Source organism: Psittacula echo, assembly GCF_963264785.1.
Source record: "Psittacula echo genome assembly, chromosome: 5".
Lineage (NCBI taxonomy): Eukaryota > Metazoa > Chordata > Aves > Psittaciformes > Psittacidae > Psittacula > Psittacula echo.
The window spans coordinates 17,186,056-17,198,218 of NC_137739.1; the positions used below are offsets into that span (position 1 = coordinate 17,186,056).

Here is a 12,163-nt window from a genome sequence, read left to right on the forward strand (position 1 = left end):
ATGCTCAGGCCTGATTTTCTAAAAAATCTGACACACCTAACATGAGTCTTGGGTCTTGACAGGTCTCCAGCACTTCATTTGGTGAGGGTCATGAAGTCAAACACATAACCTCACCATCAATGACAGACCTGGACCAGAAAAGCCCATTTACACAGGTGGAGAGGAGCAGATTTGAGCCTGTTCTTCAGGCTAGAACTGCTTGTCATGTAGTCTGCACTCTGCATCAGGCTGGAGCTCCTCAAGGAGAGCTTTGGCCTGACTTGTGTGTCTTGGCACAGTCCAAACTTTTGTTCCTATGTTCTGGACAGAGAAGAATGGGCAGGACTGAGCAAGCTCACTCTAACACCAGCAGCAGAGATATCCCTAAGTTGAGTTTTCCTAAACAATAAGTGCTGACATTTTGAACCAAAGCCAGCGGTACGGACAGAGCGCCCACTGTTAACTTCACAGTGTAGCTAGAGCTACTGGCTAGATGCCCAAGGTGATGATGAGTAACCTCAGCAAAAGCAGAAAAGTGAGCCAAAAATCCTTCTCTTAAGAGTCTAATGATGTTTGTATCCATCTCTGCCAGCAGAGATTGCATTACCGCACTGTCAGGCTGCAGTGTTGTGAGTTAGAATGGGGGAATAAAACCTTACTCCTTCCAAAGGACCTGTCAGAAAGGCATTCTAGGAGCCAGTTAACACTCCTGGAGCTGCTTCAGTAGTTCACCATAGGTGAGAGAGAGAAAGAGGACAGAGAGCTATGGGAGGCTTTCAACTGACACAGAGATAAGGGGAGTAAAGATTGGGATGGTGACTGTATAGTAGCAAACAGCATGCTCAGAGTATGCAACAGTCAGGGGATAATTATCTGCCAGAAGTAGTTTACTAACACTAGGAAGAGACATAACAAAAGCACAGAAAGCAATCTGAACAGCACAGCAGAGGAAACATCTCAGGGATTTGAACCACTTGCTTTAAGTCTGACAAGCTAATGCTGAGTCTCCACTAAGCGTAACTAATGATAACAAAATTATTCCTAGAAACAAATATACTAGCAACAAAATATATAACTTTTAAAACAAAACTTTTCACTCCTAAAAGTGGTATTAAGAGCTGATCGCAGCCAGAACCCACATCATGAGATTATGATGCCTTTTGAGATAAAGCATCACACAGTTACACAGTCACTTCCAAAACTCTGAAAACATGTACAAACCTTTCCCTGAGAAATGGTAATGTAAAAATCCTTAGTGAATAGTAGTGTTTCTAGCACTTCTCACGAATTTTCAAGTTTTATGAATAACACAAAAAATGAGGATGAAAAAATGCTTGAATTATATTGATGTGAGAATTCCGGCTTCTTGTTCTGGTCTCACTCAGAGCGAGGAGAGCAGAATTCAGCTCAGAAAACCACACATATTGGCAGTTTTGTTCCATGTCCAAGTAACAGGTCCCAGCAGAAGAAGCAGCACACGAAACTACACACCCAGGCTCTCCATCCAGACCCCAGGAAGGCTTCTGCTGATGGTCAGAATCACTCACCACTAACAAGATCACCCAGAAGAACTAACCCGACTTCCTGGGTTCGTTTTGCTTGATTATAGACTGAGCAGAGCATTTATTTCTCCACTAAGTGAAACATAGACCCTCAGAGGGTCATTTCTCTGAGTTGCTTCTGACCAGGACTCTAGTGGAATCAGCAGCCAGAGGTAGCAGTTCCACTCCACATGAACAAATGTCCTTTCCTGAAAGGAATAACTCAGGTTATTCATTTGACCCATGGGTTATAGGAATAACTCAGGTTATTCCTATATGACCCGTGACTGTGTGAGTGCAGATGGCTTTATGGACTTCCTAAAGGTCTCCTTCTGAACGAGACTACTAGAATGAGTGTCAACAGCTAAAGGGAAATAAGTGCTTGCAATAAGAAATGGTATTACTTTTCTAAGGCTTTGCATAAAGCTACTTCGGAAATCTCTAAGGCAATATTATCCTCGGTTTAGCAGTAGCAGTCATTTTTTCTCCTTCTTAGTAGCTGGTGCAGCGCTGTGGTTTTGACTTTCAGCCTGGGAACAGAGCTGATAACACTGATGTTTGGTCTGATCAAGGACTTTGTGAGTCTCATGCTCTTCCAGGGAGGAGGGGAAGCAGGAAGGAAGCAGGGACAGGACACCTGACCCAAACTAGCCAAAGAGGTATTCCATACCACAGCACGTCATGCCCAGGATGTAACTGGGAGTTACCCGGAAGGGCACGTTCTCTTCTCTGTCGGGCTCTTTTCCGGCGGGTGGTATCGTATTCTCTTCCCTTGTTATTTCCCTTATCGTCATTATTATTGGTGGTAGCAGCAGTGATTTGTGTTATACCTTAGTTACTGGACTGTTCTTATCTCAACCCGTGGGAGTTACATTCTTTCAATTCTCCTCCCCATCCCTTCAGGAGAGGGGTGGGGGGGAGTAGAAACTGCATGGCTGACTTGCCAACAGGGCTTAAACCACAACAAATATCAAAGAAGGATTTTCTTCACGTAGTACTTTTTTCAGTAAATAACCCTGAAAGCACTGTTTTCTCCACAAGACGCTGTCCTCTTACAGCTCATGAGAACTGAGGAGCGCCAAAACTCTTCAATGACACAGGGCCTTCTTTCAATTTAGGTTACTCACATAATCCCAGTGTATCATTCTGAATAAAGGCAACTAAGGGAAGGTTCAGATACCTTGCAGCAGTGTTCCTGTGGCAGTGTGCTGCTTTCTGGTCTGCCTGTCTTGCATTTCACTGTCGGATCCATCATCGTCTTGAATCTCTGCATCAGAATCGTCATTAGCTGGTTAAAACAAAAAAAGCTGATAAGTATCACTCAAACCAGCAAAACAGTCTCCACTCTGTTCCAAGATGAATGAAAAATGCACTCTTAGGCAGAGCATTGGTACTATTGATGAGGACAGGGAAACAGCCAACATCCACATCCTGAGGAAGGCTTCCTTCTTCACAGAAGTGCCAAAGAAGCATAGGTATAAACATTGTCTTGGGACAACCTTTGGATTGTACCATTACACTGTTCTAAACACACTCTCTGGGTACGAAGTGCACGTACAGTCAGGAGGTACTATTTCAGCAACTGATTAAAAGATAAAATCCTTTTAAAAGTGTTTGGAAAGTGTGGGCTTATTAATACATCTCCTACTCTTTTACCCCAGCATAAGCAATATCAAAACTTCTTAGACCCTTCACCTCCCATTTAACCATAGTTTAGAAAAGCACAGTAAGACATCCCCAGATAAACAAAAGTAGTTACAGCCAAACTCAAGAGACAGGAGAGCTTCACAAGATGCATAAACTTCTTCAGCTGTTTCCACAATCTGCCTTTGTTTTCTTCTTCCTATCCAAACTAAAGCTCCTCTCCTCCAGCTGAACAGAGCTGATGCTGCGTGGTGCTTGTGGAACTAGTGCTATGGTAAACCGACCAGCATTCCATGTGAGGTCAGCCTCCAACACAGCAACAATAGCTGGTAATTATTTAGAGAAAAGAAGCAATTCTTTGCCAAGTACATTGAATTAAACACATCTAAGCTGAAAATGGAAATAACTCCTTTAATTATGATTAGCAATGAGCTGACACATCTTTCCACTATTTAATTATCAGACAATATACAAATATTAGGCATTTTTCCATCATGATTTTCATTGCAATACTAAGTTAATGACAAAATATAACGGCAAGGGATGTATTTGATACCTGGTAAGATTCAGCCCTTGTGCAGACAAACTCCTTGGGAAGAGCGATGTGGGGCCTTGATAAAGGATTCAGATTTGTACTCTGTATGTTAAAGAACCAGACTATCTCATCTGTCATGGCCCTCACTGCTATTACTAGAACATCCTCATTCTTATTTTGTGGCTTTTATTTTTTTATTTCTTTTTTTCCTCTCTTTCAGGCTGTCATTTGTCACACAGCAAAAGTGACCACAGAGAAGGATGCTGCAGAGAGCCCTTATGACCACTTTGCCAAACCATTTCCATTTCATCCCCATTAGCACCGTCTACTTCTCGCTGGGATCTCCCCAGAGCATGAATTGCCAGCTGAGATGGGACTAATGGAGCCAGTCTCTGAACTGACAACCCAAAGAGGTCAACGCAGCTACCACCACTTTCGGGGCACAGCTTAGAGCAAGGAGGCAATTCTGCTATGGCTGGGGACACAACTTAAACATGGGGTTTGAATTTTCCATTTCACTTTTCACAGAATCACAGAATATTAGGAATTGGAAGGGACCTCAAAAGATCATCTAGTCCAATCCCCCTGCCAGAGCAGGAACACCTAGATGAGGTTACACAGGAAGGCGTCCAGGGGGGTTTTGAATGTCTCCAGAGAAGGAGACTCCACAACCTCCCTGGGCAGCCTGTTCCAGAGTTCCGTTACCCTCACTGAGAAGAAGTTTCTTCTCAAATTTAAGTGGAACCTCTTGTGTTCCAGTTTGAGCCCACTACCCACTACTACTTTTCTGGAAACCCTTTTTCCTTTTTTTAACCTTTTGTGTTAACAGACCCTCAGCTATAACACTTAAATACCTTTCCCTTGGGACAAAGCAGTGGTAAGAAAACTTAGGAATTTTATAATTCCTAATAAAATAAAAAAAAAGAATTCATTCTTCTGGTGTTCCCACACCTCCTGCACCACATGAACCCTTCCAGCTCCCTGCACTCCAGCCACTTCTGACCTATTTCAGCTTGCAAAAAGGAAGCTTGTTTCATCGTGTAATTCCCCACAGTATCTTCCTGTTGGAAAGTAGGTCTTGCAGGAAAATCCCACAGTGAGTAAGTGCCTTGCAATAGAAGTGATACTTACTGCGGGGAGAGAATCAGTGGCTGGGGGGCACCAAGCTGCTGCTCTATGAAAGGAATTGGTTTAAACACAGCTTTTTTAATTCTTCACCTTGCCCTTTTCTTTTTTCCCCTCAGGTTCTCTGCTATTCTCAATTCCCATCTTTCTCACACTGTGACTTTTATCCCTCTTCCCCACTAGCTCAGATGTTGTAACTCTTGCATGTAAGTAAGTGACGAAGCTGCGATTTTCTGCTGTTCAGCCCATGTGTGGATATCACAGAACACCCCTGGCAAGCCCCAGGGAAATGTGCTTGCTTTGTGCCCAGCTCTACATTTTGTCTTCCAAAGCATGCTCAACAAGCCAAGTCAGTAGTAACTGTATGTCTAGCTTCCAATTCCTCCTTTACAAAGCTTGGATTACCCTCCGATACAAATGAAAAAAAGATTCATCAGGTGAATTATCAACATATAAACCCAGTGCATTCCTTTTCCTACTGACGTGTGACTTGTGAGCAAATCTTGTTACAGATCTATAGTGAGAGTTTGGATTTTCTTTGAATAGTCTAGCTGGAATTCAGATGCACATACCCCAGCATGAAGCACCACTATAGTGAACACACATGGGATGATCCGAAAGTGGCAATGCAAATGCAAATTCAGCAACTGTAAAATTTCTGTCTCCAAGCCTCCTGCCCACCACTTGGAAAGACACTGACCACCTTTTTCACTTACAAAGAAATAGATGTATTGCTCTACCCCAGCTCAATGGCTGCTATCACCAAGCCCAGATCTTTCTGATCTACAATCTGAGTTATCAGCTGAGCAGAATCATGCTGAGCCAAAATCCCAATGACACAGAAGCATAGCATATTGCTGAAAACAGGTTTAAATACGCAAGATGAAGACAAGCTGGTTGTATAGGTTTCTTAGCAGGACTGAACAGCAGACTAGTCCAATGCTGGGTGTAACCTGTCCTAGCTAGAGCACTATAGGGTTCCATCATCCTACACCCCTCATTGTAGATGCCTATTGCATTCAGTTTGCAACTAAATATTTTTGGTGTTCATAAAAAGGTGACAATTCAGGAAGTTTCACTGAACAACATCTAGAAAGAAGCCACTTGCTAGAAGAAGTCATAGCCACGTCTTACAATTACAATGTAACAATTACAGGGAGACAAGGAACATTCTTGATGGAGAAAATGCTGATTTTTTAGTGCTGATTTTTTAGTATCCATATAGAGCAATTAAGATAATAAAGCATACTACTACAAATTCCCATGTCCCAGTACATGGAGTACAGAACGCATTCTACTAGAACTGGCTTATGAGATTTGCATGGGTTTACGTGAAGATTATTTCACTTTGCACAACAAACTCCGCAATCCACGTGCCCAAATTTAGGCCAATGCTGGCAGCTTAAGGCTGGTCTTTTAACAAGCTCCTGTATTTTTATTATGAAAAGGTCATCAACAGAACAACTCTACAAGCTGTGTTTGGCCCATTTCCCCACTGCTGCGGTTTACTCTACCACACAGAGAATTAGCCGCAATATCAGACTACCTGAGAGAGAGCATACCAGGATATTAAAGTCTGCTTGCCTTACATTGCAACATCGCTATTTCCTAAAGGTGAATTTCGGTCAGCTGAATTGTTTTCATTTAAAGCAGTCCAGTTGTAACCAGAATGTACTTTTGGTGGCTAAAAACTGAAAACCACTGCTCTCAAGATGTGTTCTTTGTTCCAAAGCACACCTACTATTCCCAGAAAAAGCCAGAGCTGATACTTGGACTGATAATACTGTATCTAAATGATTTAATTTGGGGTAATTTGCAATGCTTGAAGGAAAACCTGCATTGTTTAATAAGTTAGCAGTGACTTCATTACGGATTTGTTAGTCTGCATATATATTCAAGTGAATGTATCCAAGTGTAAAATAGGAAGGTACTGTGAGAAGATAATGAGCACAAAGGAAATCATTTATTGATATACTTTAGCACGTTCACTTTCCTAATAGAAATCCCTGCTCTGAAACACAGGCACTGGCTCCACAGCAATTACTGGAGTCAGCAGGATGTTGATTTTGGTGAAAAAACATGAAAACACAGTCAAGTGGGCAACTGACAGCCACTTGAGCCAGGATAAAATTCATGGAATAAATTGCAGGAAATTTTAGAGCAGAAAAAAAAAGGACTGATTGAGATTTTAACAGGACTGAAGGGAGAGTGAAGTTCAGCACCTACGTGAAAGCCTTGGTTTTACCAATCCATACTCTTGTCTCACCAAACACAAGAGCATCAGGCTGTGTATCAGCCTGAACACTTCTGCATTCACAGCTCTGCAACTTGCACAGAAAGAAACGCTTCGATACATAAATTCTGTGGGGAACATCCATTGTTCTTAGCACAGAACTGAGATCCTTCATCTAACCTCTAAGAAAAAATTCATCCAGGTGCTGAGAGCTGCTAATCAAGATCCAGACACTTGTGGTTCTACTAACTTCAGCAGAAAGCTTGGATAGTCAGACCTGCCTGTTTATACTGGGAAACAAACCAGTTGTTGGTTCACAAACCAACAGCCCTCAAACACCAGGTCCAAGTGCACCATCTTACCTTGCCCGATCATCTCAAAAGGGTCTGTTGCTACAGTATCCAGTAAGGATGATTAACTGCTGCTCAGGGAAGCAATAGGTCTCTGTCACTTGAAATAATTAAAATAACTCTGGCTGACAAGCTCTATTTAAACTGGGATTTGGAATCCTGGCACAGGAGTAAGTAGCTACATTAATTTTTAGCCCATTTTATAGAGAGGTCATATTCAGTGACCAGAACTATTTCTAATGACCTTAAAAGCCAAGAACCCATGAAAGTATTATTAAATTGGAACATTAATTTGTAATTATTTAACAAGCAAAATGCAAGACTATTAGGGTCTGTGCCAAGTGTCTGTTACAGAAGATAGATGGTCTGAGCATCCTGCTGGTGACACTGCTGAGCATCATCCAGGCATTTGGCCTTTGTGGGAATTACCCAGCAACTCAGTGTTACACCTCAAATGTTGCAGTTGTTGCAATGGAGCTTTTTTGTTTCTCTGTTGTTAGATTTTAAAGCATCAGTTCTGGAGTGGAAATAATACACTCAGATTCAGTGCACCACCAAACTGCAAGAGTCATGCAATTTGTTATCCGAAGAACAACATCTATTTGCTCTGTTTAATGGAGGAAGGCAATGCACATTTTGCTTGGCCATCAGAAAAGCAAGAGTTAGTAGAGTTGGCGAAGGAAACATTCTGGCTGTGTACAGAGCAGAACTGAAGCTCTCCAGGAGCATCAGTTAACCCTGTTGCTATTGCTGAACACCATAGAAGTAGTGCAAATACTACTATAGAAGTAGTGCAAACTCCAAAATGCTGTCTTACACAAATGTCTACTCATTCTATAGATCAAGCAAGAGCACAGAGAGACTAGAGTGGCACAGGCAACAAAAAAAAAGGCAGTTTTACAGCAAGTACTTTTGCTACTTTGAATTAAATCCTGGGTATAGCATTGCCCACAGGAAACACAGGAAATATTTTTTTAAATTTCAAGGGGTTTATTTTTATACTTCCGAAGCAAAAACATTTTACTTTTTAAAAAAGCTATAGTTTACATAGTCTGCTTTTCAACTGACAAAAAAAAAAAAGCCTTCAAAAGAAAGCATGTGGGAAAATGCACATGAAATAGTGTAAGCAGGTGAGAATGAAAGTAAATGTAATAAGCTGATTAGTCTGAAAAATATGTACTTCAGGCTAGAAACACAGCTGTTACTTTCTGCTCCACAAACATGTTTTTTCTACCTTGGATGAACTGGAAAAAACAGTCTGAATTTCTGGTGTGGCCAGTGACCTTCCAAGCCCTCTCTTCTCACACCAAACCAGAGCACCTCCTCATGTACCTACACCTGATAGTTCTGTCAACAGCCTCCACAGTGCTCGTCTGAGCAGCATCTGACAGAACGTTTGAAGAGTCTATGTGCCATTAACCACAAGAAAACCAAGCCCTAAGCTTCAGTCAGTGGGCATTTGTTAGTTTGTACCAGCTTTGGATGCAGAACAAGGGCAGCACTGCGTGAAAAACACCACATTGTGTGCTGGTTTCTCTAAGAGCATCTTATGTGAAATAAAGATAAAAATAAAAGCAATTTACTTACTGCTCATCACAAAAGACATTTCTGAATTGCTGCAAATACTTTATTGTGTATATTTTCATCCTGCAAATAATACTCAAAGCCTCATGTGAATTAGAGTTCATTTATCATTAAGAACAGTTTTTCATATAACTTAGTGTTAGCTTTTCTTTTTTATTGTGCAGTGGTTGTTCGGAGATGCTCTGTTGTTGAAAAGATGATTTCGATGTATGCTAGCAAAAGAAAAAAAGAACCTGGCTGTTTCTGAATTACACTAAACATTCATGTGAATTTTATGCGACTACCATGACATACCCATGGGCTTTCTATATTCTTAACACAGACCTTCACAGTTCAACTCGCATGCCACAGCTCTTCTTTACAAGAAATACGATTTAGGTTTCTCTGGTGTTAGTTCAGCCTTAATCTCAACTGAGAGCTGTGCAGAATTCCTGCACCTTCTGCTGCAGAGAAATTAACTGTTAATTTGCAGCCCTTCTTAACCAAATTAGCAGGAGATAAGGTCAAAGGATACAGACAGCAAGAGAACTGCATCGATTATGAAGGTACGCAAAGGTAAGAGTGCAAACGGGCAGAATAGATGCTGACTTTTATCAGTTAATGGTAACAAATTCATCACTAGATTCCAGCCTATGCTGTTAGAAGAGGCTCATTAAGTGTTTTGCAGCTCTGAGGGGCAAAATGTAATGAGAGTTAGAGAACTGTCCCTCTTCTTTCAGGAGGTACTGGCCCTGTGCTACCCCTCTGCATAGAAAAGCAATGACTGTTCAAACAAAGCTCACTGCACCACCCTGGACCTTCAAGATTCAGCCAGATAGGCTTAGGATACTGAGAGACCTCAGGCCAGCCTGCACACCTTCCACCCAGAGGAGCTACACAGGGAAGAAACTAATCCCTTCATCTCAGAACCTGTTGCACGAGCAAGACCAAGTTGGAGCAGGGTCTACTTTACCCGTCCAGCAAGCAAACACAATGTGTTCCTTGGGCTAAAGGCTGAGACGGTGTCCTAAATTTTCTGCCAAATTGAAGATGGCAGAAAACTCAGGATAAAAACACTTTGCTTAGTATGAGGGGCATGACTTCAAAATGCAACTGGAATGCTTTCTCTCTCTAGTATGAATTTCACTATTAACCTGTGGGAGGAGGCTTTGGGCAGGCAGAGCTGTTCAGTGATGCTGCACTGATTCTGTGCTGATTCTTTGCTTCCTTTTGTGCAAAATATGTATTTTTGGGGGGACTAGGATTCTGGGATTAATGTAAAGGTATCCCTAATGGAGCATTTTGCCATTTAAGACACCAACCTCTGCATTCTCTCTTTGAATATATCTTGGGTTTGAATTGTATAAAGTGTTATCATTTAACTAAATAATAAGAGGAGGAGAGTGGGGCTTGGACAAAGGGGAAAGCACAGCCCAGTACCTGATCATTTTATGTTAGCAAACCATGGTCTCGGAGAGCTTTGCAACATTCAATAAATTAATCGTACAGTGTGCAGTAAGGAAGGATTTATTGTCTCAGTCACACCTCTGTGACTCTGTGGACTTACACATGTGCAGATAAAGGCAGACTGGAGCTGACAAAGATGACTTGATTTTCCAAGGTTATGGGACACTCAAATGAGCTGCCACTGAAAACCAGGATCCTGGTGCTCTTATTACTATAACACATAATTAATTATGTCAATTAAGTACTTGAATAAAGATGTATTATGGCAATATTTTTAGGCGATGAAAAGTCATGACCACGTGCTCTTAGATGGACACTCCGTATAAAGGTTCATATTATTTCAGAGATGCAAAATGACAGGATAGTTTTCCAAGTGAAAATCCACAGAAGGAGAAAGCAGATCAGCAACTTTTCACATCATACTTTTTACTCATAGATGTTTGTCTGCTCTCGAACTTATTTACTCTGGAAACTGTTAGATAGCAGGACCTAGACTTCTTCACTCAAACAATTCCACATCCTTGTAATTTATATTACAAATCCTATGTTTCAGCTTAAATTTCTTCACTTTTTTAATACAAAGATGAGATCAGAGATGGGCAACATCTTTCATAAGTTTGCTCTGAAAATCTCTGCAGCAAACAAATTGTGAGGCATAACTTTTATGTCTTTACTCAGTTTCAGCTTTCATAAACTCTCCCTCTGATCCTGAGAATTAACTTTCCTTCCATTTTCTTCTGCCACCACATAAAAATGCACATAATGCAATATAAAATTCACTGGGGTAATTAATGAGGAAGTTCTTGCTGATGCTTGGCTCAAAAGGAGCAAAATCTGGTTTGTTAGCTTTCCACAAGCTCTCAAGAGGTTATTATTCCTTTCTGATCCTCAACTAGAGTGCTACTTAATTAAGAGTAAGTCTATAAAAAAAGAACAAAACCACCAAAATTTAATTGCGTTCACATTTTCAGGTACACTAAAATGCAGCAAATGCAAGCAGGCAAACATGGTCCCACTTTGAAGATCGGTGACACTAAAAATGGCTTCAAGCTGAGAATTTTTCATCTGTGAAAGTTATGATCTGATAGACGCATCAAAAAGAATTTCTCCGCACACATAACCAAACTCAATGCCATGCACTGTGGCAGGCTAACTGCTGAGGACAGAAACCACACTGGTTTGCAAGGACACCAGCACATGTGTAACATGGGCCAGTCAAGCAGTCCCACAAACCAACGACACTACTCACCTACATGCAAGCGTTTTGCTGAGTAGAATTATCTAAACAAATCTGATCACAAACCTACTTTTCATCAGAATTGTAGTGATAGGACAAGGGGTAATGGGTTTAAACTTAATCAGGGAAAGTTCAGGTTAGATATAAGGAAGAAGTTCTTTACTGTGAGGGTGGTGAGGCACTGGCACAGGTTGCCCAGAGGAGTGTCAAATGCTCCATCCCTGGCAGTGTTCAAGGCCAGGTTAGACAGAACCTTGTGTAACATGACCTAGTGTGAGGTGTCCCTGCCAATGGCAGGGGGATGGAACTAGATAATCTTAAGGTCCTTTCCAACCCTAACCATCCTATGATTTTATGAATCCCATCGTGCTGGGACAAGTGCTGTGTCCACAGCAAGCCCATATAGTCCTTGGTAGTAGTAAAATGAAGCCTAAAATCTGCTCGCTATAATTAAAGAGTATGTTTAGTGGATGACTGTTTCCATCACTC

At 41.4% G+C, this 12,163-nt stretch overlaps 1 protein-coding gene across 1 annotated transcript in view; it reads right to left on the bottom strand.

The window, feature by feature from the left end:
* The window catches only part of CLUAP1 (clusterin associated protein 1), a 67,913-nt gene that overhangs the window by 9,004 nt on the left and 46,746 nt on the right, over nucleotides 1-12,163 (bottom strand). The window contains exon 10 of the mRNA XM_080618694.1: nucleotides 2,701-2,808. Within this exon, the coding sequence (XP_080474820.1) occupies nucleotides 2,701-2,808 (108 nt within the window). The remainder of the gene's footprint in view (nucleotides 1-2,700; nucleotides 2,809-12,163) is intronic.